At 39.4% G+C, this 21,844-nt stretch overlaps 3 protein-coding genes across 7 annotated transcripts in view; 1 reads left to right on the top strand and 2 right to left on the bottom strand.

Moving 5' to 3' along the window:
* Nucleotides 1-3,178, bottom strand: part of kctd13 (potassium channel tetramerization domain containing 13) — an 11,348-nt gene extending 8,170 nt beyond the window's left edge. The window contains exons 1-2 of one of the 2 annotated variants that reach the window (XM_005753400.1): nucleotides 2,793-3,178; nucleotides 1,468-1,728 (exon numbers count right to left, since the gene is read on the bottom strand). In XM_005753400.1, coding sequence (XP_005753457.1) covers nucleotides 1,468-1,705 — 238 coding nt within the window. In that variant the 5' untranslated portion in view covers nucleotides 1,706-1,728; nucleotides 2,793-3,178. The remainder of the gene's footprint in view (nucleotides 1-1,467; nucleotides 1,729-2,792) is intronic. The other variant, XM_005753401.1, reaches the window with a different exon arrangement.
* A 1,788-nt stretch (nucleotides 3,179-4,966) lies between these two features.
* On the bottom strand, nucleotides 4,967-21,342 carry sez6l2 (seizure related 6 homolog (mouse)-like 2). 2 transcript variants are annotated; one of them, XM_005753395.1, is made up of 19 exons: nucleotides 21,195-21,342; nucleotides 20,384-20,451; nucleotides 20,071-20,199; nucleotides 19,757-19,972; nucleotides 15,768-15,901; nucleotides 15,262-15,454; nucleotides 14,102-14,287; nucleotides 13,799-13,982; nucleotides 12,528-12,691; nucleotides 11,809-12,003; nucleotides 10,297-10,435; nucleotides 8,673-8,869; nucleotides 8,119-8,313; nucleotides 7,045-7,239; nucleotides 6,736-6,927; nucleotides 6,521-6,562; nucleotides 6,177-6,294; nucleotides 5,941-6,052; nucleotides 4,967-5,534 (listed from the first exon to the last, which is right to left on the bottom strand). In XM_005753395.1, exons 2-19 carry the CDS (start codon nucleotides 20,436-20,438, stop codon nucleotides 5,505-5,507), a joined length of 2,676 nt encoding a protein of 891 aa, XP_005753452.1. In that variant the 5' UTR covers nucleotides 20,439-20,451; nucleotides 21,195-21,342; the 3' UTR covers nucleotides 4,967-5,504. The 2 variants fall into 2 exon arrangements, with proteins under 2 accessions (XP_005753452.1, XP_005753453.1); XM_005753396.1 differs by having other exon boundaries at nucleotides 6,521-6,559.
* Nucleotides 20,729-21,844, top strand: part of asphd1 (aspartate beta-hydroxylase domain containing 1) — a 5,175-nt gene continuing 4,059 nt past the window's right edge. The window contains exon 1 of one of the 3 annotated variants that reach the window (XM_005753398.2): nucleotides 20,729-20,792. The gene's annotated coding sequence lies outside the window, so the exon portion shown is untranslated. Of the gene's footprint in view, nucleotides 20,793-21,437; nucleotides 21,542-21,844 lie in introns of those variants that run through there. The other 2 variants (XM_005753397.2, XM_005753399.2) reach the window with 2 other exon arrangements.

The following is a 21,844-nucleotide window of genomic DNA, read 5'->3' as shown; positions in this document are numbered from 1 at the left end:
TACCGAACCGAAAGCACTGTATCGAACGGTTCAATATCGATACGAATATCGTTGCACCCTTAATGGATAGATATAGAAAGAGAGTATAGACATATACAAAAAAGGACTATCTCAGTAATAAATGGCCTTTTTTGGAATTTTGCAAATTTGCACATGATGTGAGTGATCGTTCATTTATTAATTATTTTGTTTTGGTTGTTATAAATGCTTACAAGATGAAAAGAACGACAACATGTGAACGCTGCAGAAGTGTAAACAACTTAAAGAAAATAAAACCTGACAGCTGTATTTACCAATAAGTGATGGATATGAGGTTAACACATCAGTATTGTAAGGATTTTGGCTGAATTGGTGCAAAACTGAATGACTTCCAAAGTGTAAGACTTTCTGTTCAAGCCCATTTTTTTTTAGGTCTCCTCACGTAAAATAAACCCTACACCTTCTATACAGTGCAAGTCTTGGTGACAGGATACTGCAACAGCCGTTTGACACAACTTCCGTTTTAGATTCTGCTTAGAGAATACACAGTAACTGAGAGTTATCATTAAATTCTGGAAATAAGTATAACTAGGGATGGTTATCGAAACCCAGTTCTTGTTGGCATTTTTGCAAACGATTCCCTTATCGATTCCAGTCGCCCCGAATGACGTCACCACGTTGCGGAGCTTCATTTACCTGGCAGGAAACGTGGCGCCTAAGTGGCCCAAAAGTTTGGTTATACTTTACGAGAACGGATGACAACAGGGCAACTTGCAATACTTGCAAAGTAGATATTTCATTTAAGGGAGGAAACACTACGAATATGCAAAAGAATTTTCTCATAAAACACACGATAACCTTAAATGAATGTCGTGTTTTTAATTCCGCTCCGGACTCGTGAATCTCAACCCAGCAGCAGCGGTAACGTTTGCACGTCCTCTCCCGTTAATGCAGCAGGTAAATGATCAACTAACAGTGCATATTATGTTAGCGCAATCTGGACATTACTGGGTATTCTTGTGTAATTGCTACAGAATAATTTATGGTATACTTTGTTACTGCTACAGAAGAATATTTATTTTATTATTTTACATTTACATTTTTTTTTCTCTGGGGACCCTGTGACACCCCATTGAAGAGCTGTAGGCTGTGGATCTCTTAAGATCTCACTGTTGGGTTTGTAAGGCCATGTTACTCCTAAATTTCTATCTTCTTCAAAAAGAAGTTATGAAACAAAGTTCTAAGCTAATCGACCTTAGTGTTCTCCTTTTTTTTAAAAATAAGAATCAATAAGAGAATCGATAAAGAATCAAACTGTTAAACAGAATCGAAAACTGAATCGTAATCGTGAAAATCTTATCTATTCGCATCCCTAAGTATAACTGCATAAAACCCTGCCTCAAACTCTCAACATCATGTTAAAACTCCTGATATCAACAACACAGTCTTCAAAATCTTAGTGCTCACCAAAGAGATACATCCACCCACCTTCTGAGTCTATGGTAACATCAGTTTCTCCATTGCACATGCTCCGCAGCAGGCTGTCTTCCTTGCTTAATGTCTGGATGGTTGTATAATGCAATGAGCCACCAACATTTAACTTGATGTACTTGCTCCCCAGCAGACCCTGGTTCCTGTGCTCATCTGTGTGAAGGCAGGCAGGCTGGGAAACAGCGGACTGGGCAGAGTCGGCAGCATGACTGCCGACTGAAGCCTCAGCAGACATGGGGTTGAAGAGTCACTTTCTGACTGAAATACACAAGAATCTTATATTATTTATGCCACTGCTGATAATTATCCTATTTCAGCTGCTTCTTAACTGAGAGTAACATAATAGCTCTTAGACTTTAGAAGAATAGCTTTGTATCTGAGCTACTTTCTGCTTTCTGCTCTGTAGCTGATGTTATGATTATCTGTGTCTATAGAAGCCACATATAATGACGAATATAAAAAAAAATTCAAGTCAGAACAAAGTGCACTGCAATGGAGTAAGTGCTCATGAGGGTGTGAGCATAAGTAAAATAGATAGTAAAATAGATAGACCTATTAACTTAACAGGGTTATTATAGTTTTATATTTTCAAATTACTTTTCATTTAGTTTTAATCTTCGAAAAAATTGTATTAGTCTCTGTTTGACATCTTTTTAAGTAATATTGTATTTAGAGTAAATGCCAGATGCAACATTTAAGAAAATAAAAATATTAGAATAAAAACACATTGTTTTTTTCAAAGCAGTGTGGGTGAAAGTAGTGTTTTTTGTTTGTTTTTTTTTGGGGTTTTTTTTAATCTACTTAACTAAAATATTCCTTTCCTCATATCTAGTTTTAGTGAACTATAATAACCTTAATCATTAATCACGGTGGGGAATTTAAAAAGAGTTTCAGCTGATCTTTGTGTTACTATGACATTAATACACCGTGTGGGTGTTTAGATTTCTTTCTTTTTTTTTTAAAAAGGGCCAAATTACAACTGTCACCAAACCTCTAAACCTGTACTAAAATCACATCATTTTCTCAGCCACATCCACTTTGTTTATTGTAATGATTGATTTTGAACATCTATCAGGACAAAACATTAGGATCAAATGACCATTTTTTTCCCCAAACAGCAAACTGATTCAGACTAGCCCTTTTTACATAAAGCCCTGAGGCGTTACTGACAGCCATTGATTAGACAACATAAACACTTTCAGTCACATGAGGCACCTCAAATGACACCCCTGACTGACGTCTACTGTAATATGACAGCTGCTGACATATCGGACTATTAAACTGAAATTACACTGAGCTAGCTCATAATAAACTGTACTTACCACACTGAACATCCAAAGGTGTTAAGAGAGTGAACCTATCTAAGCTAACAAAACTAAAAATATAGCTTTAATTAGCCAGCAATCGTTAATCAACTAGCTAGCTTCTGTAAAGAGGCCAGGTGAATTTACGGCGCAGCTAACATCTGACGCCTCATTTTAATCGCACAGCTAAAGGAACGAGGCTAACAGCAGCTAGTCTACTCCGTCACGCTTTAAGCTACTAATGCTCATTTGCTCTGTACCGCTTAGTGACCAAGAACGCGAATTCCACATCCACTCCAATTTCACTGTTGGGCACAAAACTGCAGCTAGTATGATAAGCTAAATAGGTCAGTCGGAAGCGAAACTAGACATCTTCTTCCGCTTTTTTCTTCTTCTACTTTTAACCGATCTTTGAATGGAATGACTGCCACCTATCGAGCAAGTGGTTAGTGCTTACACTAACTTGTTGTAATAGACTACCACACATTCATATTATTCTCTTTTTAACAGAACAACAGAATTTCTCTAAAAATATATTAAAATTACTATTTCTTTCGGGACCGGTGAGCGTCTCTGTTATAGCTGAGCCTTAGGCCGTGTATACACTGCCATCTACTGGTCACAGTGAGGAACTGCAACAATACAATATCCGTTCTGTTGTTTGCTCTTCGATGAGTTTTGAACAAAGACATGCGGGTAGTGGGTTTAGGTTAATAAAAGTGATTCTAAACTGCCTGTAAGTGTTTGGTGAGTGGATGGAATGATTGTTTTAAAGATGTCTGTATTAATCTCTTTAACCTGGGCCAGTGACCAGCATTTGTTACACTGCAAATAGGTATGCTCATAAACATGATTATGGTACTTGGAACACTGAATGCGTGTTCACTGGACACTGACAACTGGGTCCGACTCAGAGTTTCAGGTCTTCCAATGTAAAACATTCACATTAACAAATTCAGATCTATAGTTTTATTTTTCACAGACTATAACACCACATTCTCCTCTCTCCAGGAGTTGCAATGCAACTCAGAGACAGTGACAGGCCACTTCAAGTTGCACACTATGTACAAACATACCACAACCTGAGGGATGAAAAATTACAATGACAGACTTACAAAGCTTACATGCTGTATATGTATAATTAATGTGGATAAATCCAGTGTTAAAATAATCACATAATTGTTTTTGTGTATTGACATACTTTTCAATATGGCTTAGCTTATAAGTCAAGAGCATGACCAATTTTAAATGAATAACCCATAAAATTAATATCACTATTTCAAGACAATTTCTATATTAAAATAATGAAATTTAATGAAACTGGTGAAAGCTAAAGTATTGGAAAGCTTTATATTGTGTTTCTCAGTTAAAAACTTAAGTTGTATTTCTTACTAATATGATTAATAGACTTCAACATTTGTGTATGTGTAAATGTGTTGTGACCACAAGAAAATAACTGCACATTTCTACAAGCTGACACCATTCAACGGAGACTTTATTTCCAGTTCAGCAAATAATTTACTGCCTTCCAAAGAGTGTATTCATATATGAAGCAAAGAAATGCTACTGATGATAAGAGAATAATTAAATCTACAAAGATCAGAAACAGTCTCCAAGATCCTTTCATTTGGCACAGTGAATGAGACTACATTCACTTTTCAAACAATCATTTGTAAATCAACACATAATGCATCACAGCAAGCAGCCAGATTTGTAATTGTTTTTTATCAACATAGTGCATACAACATCAAATTTGATAACAATGATAGCTGTCAGTAACTATAATGGTAATGGAAAGATTGAGCATAAGCAATATAATTTACAATCAGTGCATGCTCTAAGCATAATGACATTCATGTCCTCACCTTTTTCTTACACGTCATGTCGTGTGGCGTCGGGTGATGATGCACTCGAGAAACAGTGAAGAATAAAATAAACACTGCCTTTGTAAACACTATTTCAACAACAGATGAAACACTTAGAGACATTAAATAATTTAACATTATATTTTGGCACTGAATTTTCATTATATGTATATAATGAAAATATATAACCTCCCGCCACCATGTATAAGTGTGTGTATATATATCTGTATACGAGGCTTATATATTTATAAACCTCAGTCACTATTAAGTCAGATATTTACATTCATTTTGTGTGTGTGTGTGTGCACGCGCGTGTGTATGAGAGAGAGTGTTTTGCACACACGAAGAAAAAGTAAAGAAGAGAAAATCACTTTTTTTCCAGGATAAAATCAAACAATTCTTTCCCTGTACTGTAATGATGTACGAACCGCTTTAAAAATACAAGAGAAACACAGGATGTATTATGATCTCAACTTTTGATTGTTACAAATAAAGTATTGCCAAGTTCTTTAATGTTTGGCCTCATTCTGTTTTTACTAACTAGACAAATCCATTTCCCTTTACCCTTCCCCGCTCTCCAGCTCTACTCTCGCTTTTTTGTTTTTCTTTGTTGACAATTTCTTACCCTTTATAAGGCACCGGTCCTAATGATAGAGGATGAAATAGGACTCACATTTGGCAGACCACCACATCAGTGCAGAAAATCAGAAGAAATCATATCCAAGGTGAATAAACCAGATATTACAGTGATGGTAAAACAGAAACATAATCCAGACTTTAAAAGGGGGAGTGAGGCCTTATAATACAGAGGAATTTGTCTTCCCAAAGAATTGAATCATTCGATGGTTTCAAGACCCTTTCTCCACTAAATGGACACTTCGTACTCCCGCGTATCCTGTCGTCAAAGTAAAAAACAGAGGACCAACTTTAATGTTGGATATGGTGTTAACATATCCTCACTGGACACTTTATTAGGTACAACTTACATTTAGCATACTTTGCTTTTAATAAGTGGTTATTTCAGTTACTGTCACCTCTCTATTAGACCAGAGCTATTTTGGTGATGCTCGGCTTTAACTTCAGCAGGTACTCTTGACCATGTCTGCTTGCCTAAATGTAGTTGTGCTGCAATATGATTACCTGATTCAATACTTGTGTTATCTAGCAGCTGAACATCTGTACCTAATAAAGTGGCCAGTGAGCATGCACCTTGAATGCACAAATAAAATAGTCATTCAGTCAGATCTCTATTAAAATCAAGTGGAATAAATAATGTTAAGCAGCACCTTCCGTGTACTTACCCCTGCTTCATAAAGGGGGTTGTTGAAGTCTGATTCGACTGTGATGGGACTGTAGGAGTGCGTGTGAGAAAGAGACTTCCAGAAGTGTGGCTTCCATTCTAGTCTGCAGATGCTGTGAAAGGCAAAATGCAACCACCTCCATGAACTATTCAGCGCACAGGTCATTAGGAACTGAGGTGGAGAACATTTGGAAAACAGTGTTGTAGTGTCTACACTGCAGATGTGGAAATACTTACTTTGTGTAGTACATGTAAATTCCTCCAATGAGGAGGATGACCAGGATGATTGGCAGAATTATTGCCAAAGCAATGTTCTCACTCAGGATCTGATGGGATGGCTGGAATGACTGGGACACTGCACACCAATCAAAAGTGTTACATTAGCTTTTGGTTTGGTTATGAGCCTAAACTGTCAAACACAACAAAAATAAGGTGCTAAATCACCACATTTATATGTTATATTTATCAAATAAAAAAAACCCCAGGTGCAATTGCATTTAAAATTAAAATCCCATATGTATTTGTTTTAAAGAGCATGTTTAAACGATGTATTTAAGAGAGAGAAAAACAAAACAAATTACCTTCTAACTTGTGATCATCCAATAGCTCCTCATATGCCACTTCAAAATAAGAAAGAGATAAAATATCATATTTTTAAACGTTCAGGAGCTCAATGCTATATTTTTATATAGTTGACAAAATAATTGCAGGTAACTAATAATTTATAAAGGTTGAATCTAGTCAGTTTAATCTTAATACAACATTTAAAATAAAGATCCATAGTGGTGAGCTTCACCTTTGCAAAAGGGCGGCGGGCTGTTCCACTGAGATGGATGACCGGGAACACAGCTGATGATGACCTCACCGATAAGTTCGTAGCCCTCATAACAGAAGAATCGCAGAGTTTCTCCAGCTTGGTAGGTGTGCTTGTAAAGAGTTTGGTAACCATTGTCGGGGACTCCAGGGTTTGGACATGGGTCATATTTTACTGTTCGCGGCACACAAAACACACAGAGGACAGTCACGTACGTGCAGCTGATTCAAAACATGCAGAAATAAGCTTCATAAACAGACGAGGTCAGCTGAGTGCAGGAAGGGCACTTACAGACACACTTTGGGCTGCGGTCGCTCCATTTGGGGGTACCAGTGTCTCGTCCGTAGCAGGAGATTTGGCTGGGACCTTCCAGCTGATAACCCTGGTTACAGGAGAAACGAACCACTGTACCAACGGCAAAGCCTGTTTCGGGGCGCACGGAGCGTGCTCCGTTTACCACCTCTCCTGGGTCAGGGCACTGCTGTACTGTAGGGGGCAAAATTAGATTTATAAACTACTGGACACAAACAATATGAGGTTATTATATATGACTATGCTACAGTATATTTCTAACTAACTAGGCAGCTCATTCTCTTTCTTGTGACAGTACTTTCTTTGAGTATATGACATGTTTTGGACTCAACTCCAAAGAAAAGCAGATGTAAAATGTAAAGGTGAGCTCAGAGGTCAAATGTGACGGATTTTAAATATTTAATTTTAAATATTGTCAACGTACAGAAAGTATTCAACATATACTTTCTATACGTTGACAATACACACCATATTGTAAAAATAATAGTTCCTAAGTTTTGTTAATTTTTGCCAAATTTTGACTTATAAATGACTGAGTTGACCTTCGGATATAAGCCAAATTTAAATAGATTTTTAACATGATTCTACATCTTTTTAAAAAATCAGAATTCATTCAAAACCTTTCAAGCTACCATGCTCTTCATATGACTCTTCAGGTGAAAGCTTACAACCACATGTAACAAAGTGTCAAACCATTTCTTAAAAATAACACAACAACAAAAAAAAAGGAACAAAAAAAGAAAAAAGGAAATTTATTTATTTATTTTTTATTTAACTTCTAAGAAACTCCTAAGAATTACAAAATGTTGAATTTTTCCATAAAATTAGGACTACACCCTGGTAAAGATAAACGTTCTTCTAAAACCATCTACACTATTAAAAGAGCTCCAATAGTGGAAAACTGTTAGGAGAAGGGAAGAAAAGGGAAGAGGACTTTTAAGAACCTTCAGAGAAAATCCTGGAAATGCTCTGCGAGTGATGAACTACAAACAGTTTGCATAATCTGGGTTCTCCCTCAGAGGGCCTGGCTCTTTTTCACACTGTTCGTCTTACCCTTAACGCAGGTAGGCGGACTGCTGCTCCAGGACAGGTCCCACTGGCAGGTGATTACGTCAGAGCCGCTGATGTCATACCCCGGCTGGCACTGATAGGTCAGCACGCTGCCTCTCACGGGGGAGGAGTGGGATGAGCTGATCCAGCCAAACTCAATATTAGGAAGGGTAGGGCAGGTGTCATTAGGTTCGACCTCTTCATAACACAGACAGAGGAGCAATTCAGTGACAGAAACAAAAGCAGCTGTTTGAAATCTGTTTCCTGCTGGCAGCAGCCCTCATTCAATTCAACTCAATTCAACTCAATTCAACTCAATTCAGTTTTATTTATACAGAACCAAATCACAACAACACTCACCTCAAGGCGCTTTTAATTGTAAGGTAAAGACCCCACAATAATCCAACTAGATGACTGCTTGTGAGCAAGCACTTGGCAACAGTGGGAATAAAAAACTCCCCTTTAACAGGAAGACACCTCTGGCAGAACCAGCTCTTCATATTGACCTTCTCCATATTGTATTGTGTACTTTTACAGTCATCAATTAGTGCACTTACCACGATAATGAATGAGGAATCCCTGACTCAGGATGAAGCTGGAGTCGTCCAGATCGCTCTGAAACTGGATGGCAACCTCAGACCCCCCTGAAACAACCTGGAAACGCTCTTTGGACCCCAGGTACTGGCCGATCACGTGGGACGTGAGATCACGCCCATCAAAAATGGTCAGCACATCAGTGTGACGGATATTTAAACTACGGAGTGAAGAGAAGAATCACAGGAGAAATAAGCTTTTTTATGTGTTGTATTCTTTTTTCTAATACATATGTTTTTTCTTGTTTGTTTGCTGCTTTATTTTTAATGTTTTAAAACAATTTTCACATGTACCATGGATACAAAGTGTAACTTGAATTAAAATATAAACATGATCATGATTAAAGACAACAGTAGAAAACCAAGACCTGTGGGACATTCGTGACGTGAATTTGATGCTGATTAAATGATTTTTCTCTAATACTCATTTAATTTATTGTCAGTTCAGTGTGCTGTGTGCTGTAACTCTATTACTTTAAGGGAGAAATTAAATTAAGCACATTTATTAAACTACAATTATCGCTTTGTGCTTGTGTGCCTGAGCCAACACACCAAGGTACAGTTCATATTAATGATTCCAGTATGAAGAATAATTGGAGTTGTTCCTCATCTGAGTTAAGAGCCTAGGGAAAGAGGGCGCTGTTTGCTGTATGGACTGTGAAGCCTCCTGAAGCAATTCTTTGATTTGTGATATAAAGTTATATAAATAAATTTGATTTGATTTGATTTAATTATAAAATGGAGTCTTTCTGTCCCTGTGCTCATGTAGGTTTCCTTCAGGTACTCTGGTTTCCTCAAGCAGTTAGTTAACTGCAGTTAACAGCTAATTCTTAATGGGCCTTATATGTGGATATGAGTGTGTGTGGCTGCCTCTCTGTGCCAGCCCTGTGATGGATTAGGGACATGTCCAGGGTGCACCCAAGCAGCAGCCTCTAAGGCTAAAAAAATAAAGTCACTGCAGAAGCTGGTTTTTATTTTCGACTTCTCACCTGAGGGTGACTCCAAAATATGAGTCATTTCCCAGTGATTCCCATGTTCAAATGTTCAGCTAAACAGCATTTTGGCCTCTGTGGATAGACTACTAAAGCTTAAAGTTAGGGGCGCAGCTGCTTTGACTGACAGGTGTGCTGACACGAGCAGCTGTAGCCAATAGCTGGTGCCTTTTGGGGCATTTTTAATGAAACGCCTGTCAAACAACATATCCTGCTGCTGTACACATTGTTTAAGAGTGACTGTGTTTTAGTATCTATTATTTAAAAATGTCAAAGAAATCCCCCCCTGATGTTCCTGAGATATAGTGTTTATAAGAAGCAGATGAATGGATGTCTATATTTTCTTTTACTGAAAAAAATATGTCTCGGAGACATAGTTCAACAGCATGTGGAGATTTTTATATACTGTAAATAATTAGAAGCTAATCTAGAAGTTTAAAACATCTAAGATTGAAGATACTAACCTGCCTGAGTTTGGGTGGACATTTCTAAAATATTGAATAATTAAACTCTATAGTACATAAAGCATCATGCGGTCTAATTTATTTTGAAAATGCATTCCAAATACTAAAAAGAGACACAAATTAATCACTCACATCTGGACATCCAGTTCAATGCGTTTCTCCTCGTTACCATGGATTTGCCACACACAGTCTAAGCCCTTGGAGTAGCTCTGGGGCCAATCAGGAGACAGGATGGTTCCAGAGGGCTCGGTCAACTCCCCTCCGCACAAAGCTTATGGGGCAGAACAAAGGAGAGAAACTGAGGTGAGGATGCAGACTGGGAGACAGAGAATGATTAAATTGTAGCAAGGAAAAGTAGACATTAAAGAAATAAAAAGGAAATTGAGAAGACACGAAATATTAATTTGGAGAAAAGAAAAGAAATAAAATTAAACTTTAAAAAACATTTGCAGAAGCAGGCTAAGCTCATGCTTTTGTAATCATTTTGTTCACTACACATACTATTATAAGAAGCCTTAATGCAAACTGTCATTAGCTTACTTTCAGTCTTAAGGAATGATGGCTTTGACACTATTACCTCATTACTTCACAGCAACTACAAATGTAATACAAACAGTTCAGAAAGTATGTCAGTAGGGAAGTGGCTACTCAGCAGCACTTCTATTTCAGTGTAAAGCTGCTTTCAGCTGCTCCCTCACTCTGGGTATCTCCACATATTTGATTTGCCAGGCACCGGATACTGCAATATTGTTTCTGACACAACCACAAAGGGATCTGTCTCCTTCCAAATTGAAAACATGCAGCGTTTTAGGCGAGTGTGTGAACGACTCCATGATGGAGTGCAGTTCTACCATTTCCCCTGTAAGAAAACGCTGGCTTCACATAAAATGCCAGCACTAGCTTCACCAAATCCGAGGCATTAAACTGTGTTGCTGCACAGACACACGTCCAACTATAGTTATGGAGAGAGTCCAAGCTTTCGTTCAGTAAATGTGATAAAAAAAAAGAAGATGCAGAATGAGACTTACCATCCTTCACACACACATACAGGATGGTAAGTCTACATTTGCAAATCTAATTCAGTGAGCGAAAAACAAGGATATGAAGACCTGGACTAAACAACCATAACTTTATAACAGGCACATGGATGCCAATCTCCTGACATTTCCTATTTCACCTTTCTGGATCAATATTTATACAATCTACTTCTTGGTTTCTGTAAGCAGAAATAAAACACAGCATTTGGCTTTCAGAATATGTCACGTTAACGCTTAGATAAAACTCTGGCACCTGTGTTTTCAGCCAGTCCCTGACCCGGTGCAAAATCTCTGCCAGTTTTAAATCTCAGTTTTCACAGCATGCTGGCAGATCAGCAGATGACACAGTCAATGTAGCTACACATGACATCTCAAAGCTTCAGACGCTTATCTCTGCACAACTCGCCCTAACTATCAATGAATCAAAAAACATTTTCTTACGTCACGCTAAATAAGAAATAAACAAGAATAAGTAAAGTTTATATTTTTGTTTCGAAAGATGTTTTACAGTATGAAAGGTTTAATATTATTATACTGAAAATCAGTAAACAGTGTCAACATTACCATCTTCTCTTGCAACATGAAACCGATGAATCCTTAAACGTACCTCTGCACACAGGTTCGCTGTCATTCCAGTGAGGGTTACTGGGATCGACGCACTCAATGGTCCCTGAACCTTGTTCCATGACAAAGCCTGGAGAACAGGTGAAGGTGACGCTGGTTCCCAGCTGATACGTGATGTCACTGCTGCTGAAGTTTCCATGAGGCATGTAGGGCTCCCAGCAGTGCTCATCATCGAAAGCTTAAAAAGGACGAAGGAAAAAGTAAACCACGTGTGCACATTTATAAAGATCACAGAGTTTTTCCTCGTCATGGCATTTGATATTCAGGGAGCTGTTCTCCTTCTAGATAAAATTAAGCAGCCATCCTCATTTGATTTATTGGGGAACTTTTCAGTTTCAAATCTTGGCTAGAAAAAGCCCAGGTGTAAAAGGCTAAGAGTTTCAGCACTGAGCCGCTTCAAAGCCTTAAAGTAAATCCCACTGAAACGTGGGCAGACTAAGCATTCATGTGGCTCATTATGCATGTCTTTCCTGAATTATCAATAATTAACAAGGGAAAGGCTTTACTGAGATTTAACAAAATCTCCAAGAATCCATTTGCATGATTTCTGGCTTTTTTCTCAGGCACAATGCTGACCTGTGTACCATATATTTCACAGAAATTGGGTCAGAAGGATGCTCTACTCTGCTACCATCTTTTTGTTTTGCTGAACCTGGGAAATACCTAATGTAAGCAAAAAGGATGCAGGCTCTCTCTGCTCACCCTCATATCGCAGCGCCAGCAGCAAAGGGATGGAAGAAGAATCAGCTGTGAGCTCCAGGTACAGTGTGGAGCTCTCGCTCAGCAACCCACGTTCTGGGACGTCATCCATATCTGAGTCAAAAAGCGTCGGAGCCAGGGAACTGTTTCCACTGCGCACAATTAACCTGAAAGCAACGAGCCACAAAGACGCCACAAAGGTTAGCAGAAACGCTTTAAGGAAAGCAGGAATGTGCACAGGCTGAAGGCGGCTGAACAAGTCTTTTGCTTTGGCTACTTTTTTATTGCAAAGTCAAAGTGTGCTGCGAGAGACTTTGCCTAGTATTTTGAGAGATTTTAAAAATTATCTCTAAACATAAAAATCTTCTCTCACAATGCAAGCACATGCACATTAGTCCGCCTGGTGACTGAACTGCTGTCTCTGTCTCTGTGTTAGCCCTGTGATCGACTGTCGACCTCTCCATGGCGCCCTGCCACTCGCTCTATGACAGCTAACCCCCTGTGACCCTGAATTGGATAGAAAAACGGATGGATTGATGGATGGAGAGATGGATGGATGAATGACCTTCAGAGAACAAGCGTAGGCAAAATAAAAGGGAAAATAGCAAATTTCTAAAAAGTTTTTTTTTAATTATTATTGTATGAACCTGGGAGCTTTATCTATGACTTAAAATAGCAACTGAATATTAAAGTGAACCTGCTGATCTTATTTTCTGCCACACACATACTGTTACAGTGCTGGATGCTCATATTAAACAGGGCCAAAGTTTCAAATAATGATACCAGTGAATGCAAAATGAATCCTCATGATTCCAAAGCTCAGGCTTTAGACTGCATAAAACATTGGTTTCCAGTGTTTCTTTGATACTCTATATGGTAATCGCAAGCAAAGGATTTTGTTTGCAGAAGCATGAAGAGAGACAAACAAATCAAGAGAAAGTGGGCTTTTACAGAGACAGGAGCTTGTTTCAAACAGAGGACGAACTTAAAGGCTACACAAATGGCCAGCGTAAGATAAACAATAAGGAGTGTTTGTAACTATGAGAAAGCCAGTATAATTGAATCCTCGAAAAAAATATGAAGCTAGATACAAAGCACAGTTGGTAGTTTACTCCTACAATTGATATTGGAGAAAAATAAATGCTAAACACAAAAATGTAAAAAGAAAAAAGAAAAACTTGTTGTCAGTGTTGTACTCAGTGATCTTTTTAAATCAGAGGGCATTCTCCATGTCATACTCTGCGATATGTGAAGTGGTTAAAACGCAGGCTTACTTATCATCATCTTCATCCAGTGCAATTCTCTCAAAGTGTAGGTGGAGTCTGTGTCCCTCTTTGGCTTCTATTAACCAGTGACAGCTCAGATTATTTCCATTGCTGTGGTTGCTTACTGATGGAGGCGGTGGGGACAGTATCCGTCCCACAGTCGCATTACGAATCCACCCTCCGCAAGACACGGCTGAGAGAAAATGAAATCCATTTAAATGAACTCAAAGCTGACCAAGTTTAAACCAACAGAGTTAGCAAAGAAGATGAGGCAGTGGGAAATTTAAAAGAAGTCTGAGTCAGTTCACTAACCAACACACTGAGGCTCAGGAGTGCTCCAGCGTGGCTGCGTCATGTTAACACAGGTCGCCACCTCATGCCCGCGGACTTGAAAACCTGGATCACAGTGGAAGTGTGCCTGACCTCCAGGATGGATGTCTGTCACTGTCACTCCACCGCCCTCAGGAGACATTGGGAATGGGCAGGACAGCAGGAAGGCTGTTGATGAAGGTTAACAGTTAAACTCTTTAGGGGTCGCCACAGCATTTCCTCTTCCTCCATCTCACCCTATCCCTAGCATCCTACTCTGTCACACCAACTGTCTGCATGTCCTCCTCCACTACATCAAACCTTCCACATGATCTTCCTCTTTTCCTCCTCCTCCTCGCAGCTCCATCTTAATCTCATCTTTGTCCAATAATAATTGGACAAACTGCGCCTGGGGATGCAGGTAGGTAGGGACGATACCTTGCTCAGGCGTACCTCAGGGTAGCCATTCAGTGGATTCGAACCCCTGACCTTCGCGTATGTCTAAACCAGTTAGCTAAATGTGTAATGCAGATCTTTTTCCTCTATACTCTCTACTTTATTCTTTTACTTCTACTGTGTACGCTCTGCACATCTCTTATTCATAATTTTCTTCTGCCATTTACTCCAAACACATTCTAATAAGTCGTCTATCAGGTGGTGATCTTTAAGTCCTCAGATATCTGTTATGCTATCATCATCACGTAGCAGAATAGAAACAGAAACAGACAGAGATGTCCAAGGTGGTGCGACTGAGCAGGTGGCTGTCTCGTCACCTGCACAATTATCAGCTATCATCACTGGTGTTGCTTTTAACAAGATGCCACTGACACTTGGTATTCACCTTGAATCTTTTCATTCATTTTAATCAAAAGCGTAAAGCTCAGAGTTTCCTGGCTAAACAAGCCAGGCTTTAGAGAATAAGCGATGCACATGAAAATGTGCAGGTGAGACATTCTCACTTTAAAACTCAAAGGGCAGTGACTAAATTAAAACCTGCAAATTAAAGTGAGAGAAACATCTACCACGCTTCTGTGGTTTCACTGTGTATTTATGAAGCTTTTTATTCCAGCCACATAACACTTTACCACATTAATGTTACTAAATAAAGGTAGATAGAAAGAAATAAAAATGTTCTGCTTATCTTATGAAAGAGGTTGAGTTACCTTGATAGTGGAGGCTGAACATGCCATGGTTGCTCTGACGCAGACTGCGATAGTGGATGTAAACCTGATTGGTTGTACTACGAATCACCTGACCCTGTTTCATCAGGGTCTCATTGGCTAACAGCTCTGGTCCTGATCTGCCGTATCCCATGATTGTTAGAGACTCATCCTTGGAAAGGTTAGCCTTTCTCACCTGGGGGAAAAAAGAGGACACCTCTTTTGTCTGCTGTCGTTATATAAACTTTCCTGGTAGCTTAGCAGCTCATGAAGTGAATCTGCTGACATACTATACAACCTAAACTAACTCACGATTGTCTGTACAATGTTTGCAAATGCTGCACTTACAAAAAGAAAAGCTGAGTCATGGAGTCTAAATTAAACATAACAAACACTTTCTGACAAATTTATCAACAGCAGCATGTTGGGCTTTTTTTTTTTTTTTTTTTTTACAATAAACTGCTTAAAAATAGCTGGTTAAGATGTTTATGAATTTTAATGCACATTACCTGAATTTCCACTCCGTAACCTGCGTACACAGTAATGCTGTAGGTGCACTCCAAGGGGGAATAAGATGAAGATGTTGTGGGATCTGGAGACTCAACAACATCCTCCATGGCTAATAAAGTAGCGTTGCATTGAACTGTAAAACAAGAGGGACAGAGCAGGTGAAGAAGTAGGAAAAGTCTATGATTCAGAAAAGCTGTAGCAAACTTATATACAGGTTTTATACTATCTGCATTTTCTTTCTCAACTGGTATCTTCACAGCTAGTGAAAGCATTCTTTGATCATGACTTATTGTCAGTATCCCAGAGGATGCAGTGTGTGTCGACTGATCAGCCTGATACAGTCTAGATGCGAACTTGTTGCACTCCAGTAACCTGCGTTTTGGAGGAGAACTGCAGAGTGACTTCTGTAAGTGAAAATGAGAGAAGTTCCAGCATCTTAAGATCTTTTATCAAACTGCAACTCCGATGCCTGAAATGAGCAGCCATATGGTTATCAATAAAAATTTAAATGTGTGCAGAGACCAACGGGATTGCTTAGTTTATAAATGTGGTGCTGGGTGTTTATGATTGCAAGGGTCTGCTTTAATGAAAATTAAATTTCTAATTTGGTAAAAGGTGATTACAAAAGCACTTTAATCCCACACAAAGGGAAAATACTCCTCTTCTTAAGATGTAAAATGTGAGTCTGAAAGTAGGCGAAATGGATGATAAGGTGGTGCAAGTTATCAGCAACAGTACATCAGCTGGTTTAGTAAATATTAACTGACATTAATAACAAATGCAGTGAAGCACTGGCTTGGGTGACACATAATATGCTGGTTTCCCTTGGCTTAAATAATTTTATTGACTGACAAAAACCGCTGCTACGCATCAGTAAAATCAAATTACTGACGACCACTTACACAGAAATGATCTCTGGGGAGGAAACATGCTTCACAATCTATTTGGCAAAGACTGAACAGAAACAAAGAAGGGGTTGCTCGCTGGGTAAAGGACTATAAAAACCCCACTAAAAAGACGGCATGTGGTTTTTGGCACCTTGTTTAATGCAGCCATCCTTATGTAGCCTCACATTTAATGTAATGTGATTCTCAACTCTTAGCAAGAAAGCGACGGTTTTGGGAAGGTCACTTCTGAAATACATGCGTTACAAATTACTAGTTTAAAGTGCAAATAATAGTGAAACATTTAAAAATGAATCTAATTATTACAGTGACTTATTTAATTTAGTTACTCTTTGATTACTTTTCTGACAAATGTTTCGAACTGAGCAGGAAAGTTGTAGGCGGCAGCTGAAGCCCACTAAAAGGTATTCCCGTCGGACTATACAGCAACCTGATTTGTTGCTGTATAGTTTGTTTGTTGTTTGCAGGGATGGCATACTCAGGTTAATTACAGCTATGCACATTCAAATGGAGCCCCTTTTGAATGTAATCATATATTTTTCTTAGTAACATTTATTCTAAAACTGAAACATCTCCAATTACTCGCCAACACCAGAAAGCAAATAGGCCCATTACCCAGAAAGCTTAAATGTGCGATAATGTTGCAATAAGCAATGAACATGTTTGACACCTTTGCCAGGCTCCTCGAGAGATGTTTGACAGAAGGCTGAAATCCCAATTAACACTAAAGACCTAATAAAACCCCGAGAGGAAGCAGGTGACAAACACACTCTCTCTTTGTGTCTTTCACACACACAAAAACACACGTCTCACAGATTGTTCATCTTCTGTGACATTTCTCTTCCCACATATGGTGTAAATCAGCTGACCTCCCTCCTTCAGCTCAATCAAATTTCCAAACTCTTGTTTGTGCTGTTGCTGTATGAATCTCATCCATCTCCAATAAGAGTCTCACGGGTACCGGAGCCCACAGAAGTGCATTTCTGACTATCATTTGCACAGGATGTTGGTGCACTCTTCACCATCCTGTATCAGCATGCTTGCCATGAGACAACGATTTCTTACAGGTGCTGTTACCAGTATTTCAAGGTTCACGGTTGCTTTTTTCAGTTATTTCCATGCTCACCAATTACTTTTTATCGCATTTATTTATTTTTTGCATTAACAATGAGAAGATAAACAGTAGAATTAGACTTCATTATTAACACTAGTCTGGTTACAGTGAACACAGTCAACACCAATAACCTCCTTCCAGATGCAAGTCCCCTTTGTATACTATAAAGAATAATTCTCAAAGTACTTTGTACCGACGTAAACATTTAGAGGTTTTTTTCAGTGCAATTAAACTGACTTGCTAAGCATAAACTGTTTTTGTGGAGTTATTAAACAAAACTAATATTAAAATGTTAAGCTACTTTCAGCTGCTCCCTTATTCACAAGGGTTCACCATAGAGAGCAGATATTTGGCAGATTTTTACATCAGCTGCCTTTCCTGATACAGCCCAAAGGACTTGTGACTTGTAAGCATCAAACTGTGGCTCTTTCACTTTTCTGGCAACTGTGTAAACCACTAAGGAGCCACTAAGTTTATTTTGCGTGTAAGTCTCAATGAGGCTTGTCTGGGAACTTCCCTGTGAGCCGCAAAAAAAGAATGGAAATCAGCTAAAATATCATGTATGCTCCTTCACACTGAGTTGCTCTATGTTTGCTACATTACGCTTACAGTTTATTTGCTCAGGCTGAGTGTTATTTGCCTTCGTGTCAGAATAGAGAAGCTGTGACACTGTGAGTGTGGAGGGTCACTGAGGTGGGCACTATCCCTGCGACGGCACAAACAGGAGTGTGTGTTAAATGTTTATCATATCATCTAATGCATGCCAAAAGTGAGTAACTAAACAATTTAAATACCAAAAAATGACTTATTTAATTTGCAGTGTGCAGGTTTCACATCTTATTTTTTTCAAAGAATCACAGATCCAGTCAACAAGGTCTCTGTTATCCTCTGTGAATGACATAATTATAATAAATATTACATGAGCTTTAAAAATGTTTTTTTTTAGAAGGGGCACTTCCTGGATTCAACCCATTTCTATTTGAGGTGCTTAAATAAAAAAAAAAAGTCAAGGCACTCCCTGTGCAAAATAAAGCTAAATTTAAGCCTAAATCTACCTTCCTTACTTCAAAATAAAGGCATTTTGATTTTATTTTTAAACCTGAGTGCCTTTTTACAATATTCAAGCTTATTTTTTATTAGTTTGAATCATCAGTGTACATCAAAAAAGGAGCTAAGTGGAGGAAAATCTTTGTCCAGGATTCAATTAGGAACAGGCCAAGAGCATCTCTCCAGATTTTGAGACAGAGGATGAACAGCCTGTTTATCCAGCTTTTCTTTACTGTCATTCATTCCTATACTAACCATCAGATACAAAGATACACAAGCCCTTGGAAGGCATATTATTGATAGATCTGGCTAAAAAACCCCATCTGAAAACAATCTGGGCTGGTAAACCAATCTGTTTTTGCTTTGCTTTGGGATTACTGAAGAGCGACAGAGACAACAGGTGGTCCCACTCTCAACATCAAACAGGTAAGTAGGAGTACACTTCATCAGCCTCTTCTCAAGTATTCAGTGTATACACTCATTCCTTTGTGTCACGAATCCTGAAATGTAGAAACAAAGGAAGCACAGTATTGCTGCAGGAATTAGACCAGAAACATGCACAGATGTCTGCACTGACTGCACTTCTATTGTTACTGAAAATGGAAAAATATTCTCTCTTTAGCACTAAGCTAAAATTCCTTATATATAAAAAAATCTGTGGATCTGAATATGTGTCATAGCATTACTTTACATTATTATTAGTTAAATGCAAAAGTTTAAGCATGAACATTGAGTCACTAAAGACTGTTTAAAAAAAACAAAAAGTATATTTACATTTACCTTGTGTGGCAAAATCTTCTTGAAAGTGAAGCAGGGAAGTTGAAGTTGTGATTGGATTCAGTAGAAACTTGCAGTTGCTGTGGATCATCACATCGCAAAACAAACAAGACTCAGGGGAGGGAAGATGGGAAAACACAATTACCTGGCATGTGCATTGTGGTTATGGTGGTTGTGGTAATCAGAGTGGTAGTTGTCTCCTCCTCTATGGGTAGCGGGGACATGGTATTCCTCGATCCCTTTTGGCTAGCAGCTGAAGAGGAGCTTAAAGCTGTTGTCAGCAGCCCTGGTGACATGGCAGTGGCTGTTGACTCAGTCTGCCCCATCCCGGGTGCAGCCTGAGTCGGATTGGTGGTGGTACCTGCAGAGTCCAAGAGTTTGATTAAATGTGTGTCATTTCCAATGTACAATTACTATAGCTGCATTAATTAAACTATATAAAGAGCATTATTAGTGTACCTGTGTCTGCAGAAGCACGTCCCAAGTATTCCTTACTCTGCAGGGCAGCATGGATCATGTCGCCCAGTGGGTAGGAGTCTGGGGGGGATGTTGGGGGTGTATCAGGCTCAGGAGTCATAAAGCTCATCCCTGGAAGAGGCACACAGTTAGTTTTTGTTGTTGTTGTTGTTGTTGCTGCTGCTATTTACAGCAAAAGGGAGAAAAGACATTATTTTTCCTAAATATGCAAGAAATAAAATATCTCAGTCCACCATGTGTCTGCTGTAACAACACACATTTAAGACCACATACACACACAAACATAGACTGTTACCTGAAACTAGGTGGATCACTGTGACAGACAGCGTCACAAGGCGAGTGAACCCCATGGTTATGGATGACCTGGGAAGGTTAAAATGAACGGATCGATTAGTAAACTGTCATGTGATCATGTAATTAGGCGGCTGCATTTTGTAGGTTACTGTAATGATTATTAATAGTTTATGATGGCTGCAGGAGGCTTAATCCGCAGGAGTGGTAATGAATAACAAATTGTTAATCTCAGCAAATTCGGTCGCAATTCAGCACATGTTTACATCACAGGCCACTCGGATCGGAACATCACCGCGATACCGTAAAATCTCATCTCAAAAGCCATTTCGTTTTATAAAGCGTAGAAGCGTAAATGTCTATTTATTAAAGGCTGTTGTTACAGGTGTTGATGTGGAGAAGAAATAAACCAGGTAGGCCCACACGTCGCACAAGGTATAAGGTTAAATATTCAGCCTTCCCTCTGCATTTTCTCATTCAAATCTGCAACAACATGCCGAAAATGCGCTATTCCAAAAAAGCGAGCGAGCCTGTGATCGCTGCTTGCCCAATTTGAACATGATACCTGTTCACTGCAATGTGTGAAAAAAAGAGGAAAAAAGGAAAAAAAAAAACAACCTCCTCTTGCTATTCGAGGCGTTTCCTTCGGTGAAAATGCCAGCTTGGTGTGTGACAAAATGATGGGGCTCTGCGAGGCAGCTTCTCTCGCACCTCCCTCGGCCCTCTTTTGTGCGGAGGACGATTTTTGACACCAGTCATCGCTACCGTGAGACCAGCAACCATCTCAGCAGCGCTTAAACGTGCCTACCACTTACCTTTGTCTTCCAGGCGGCGTTTAAGTATTCTTTATCCTGGCAAGTATCCTGTTGCTTTAGGCCGAAATACGGCGGGCTTTGCGCTGGTGAGATGCCCCTGGCTGGTTACCGTGTGGTTGACGCATTCGGCTATGATGTGAGGGCATTTGCGTTGAAGCGCCAGGTGCACCCTAGCGGCGAAATGCTGTAACTGCAGAGCGCCGCGAAGCTCCCCACCACATTTTGTCTGTCAGCGGTGGAGGAGCTGTCCACCGACGCGGTGCTGAAGTGCGTCCCGACAGAGCGCTGCGTTGTAGCCTTTATCAAGGTAATCTGACAGGGACGGGAAAAGCGGCACGGTAAATAGTGTATGTTTATTCATTTAAAGGCCTGCATGTGTCGTACCGTGTGCATGGCGAACATTTTCAGCCGCCGATTCTTGGAATGGGTGGATGTTTGCTCCAACATGGAACACGGGCAGTAAACAAGCCAGCCGAGCTGTGGGGGCTGGTGCAGAGGAAAAAAACAAAAAACAAAAAAACAAAAAAACAAAAATGTATGCTGAAGCATGCGCAAGATAATCACCCACAAATCATGAAACACATTTACGGTGTGTGTCTGTGCTGCAGCACGGGGTGCTTCCACTACATGTGAGGGCTAAACGAATGTGC

Source organism: Pundamilia nyererei, unplaced genomic scaffold (assembly GCF_000239375.1).
Source record: "Pundamilia nyererei isolate P.nyererei 1_Seehausen unplaced genomic scaffold, PunNye1.0 scaffold00426, whole genome shotgun sequence".
Classification (NCBI taxonomy): Eukaryota; Metazoa; Chordata; class Actinopteri; order Cichliformes; family Cichlidae; genus Pundamilia; species Pundamilia nyererei.
The sequence above is the reverse complement of the archived record's forward strand: the minus strand, read 5'-3'. Positions and strand labels throughout refer to the sequence as shown.

Bases quoted from the DNA above. Each gene is read 5' to 3' on its own strand.
- sez6l2 (XM_005753395.1), bottom strand. From the start codon at position 20,438: ATGGGGTTCACTCGCCTTGTGACGCTGTCTGTCACAGTGATCCACCTA. The intron at 10,436-11,808 runs GTACGTTTAAGG...CTGCCCCATAAG, and splicing joins CAGCGAACCTGTGTGCAGAG to CTTTGTGCGGAGGGGAGTTG. The intron at 6,563-6,735 runs GTGAAGCTCACC...TTTCTTATTTTG, and splicing joins CCCGCCGCCCTTTTGCAAAG to AAGTGGCATATGAGGAGCTA.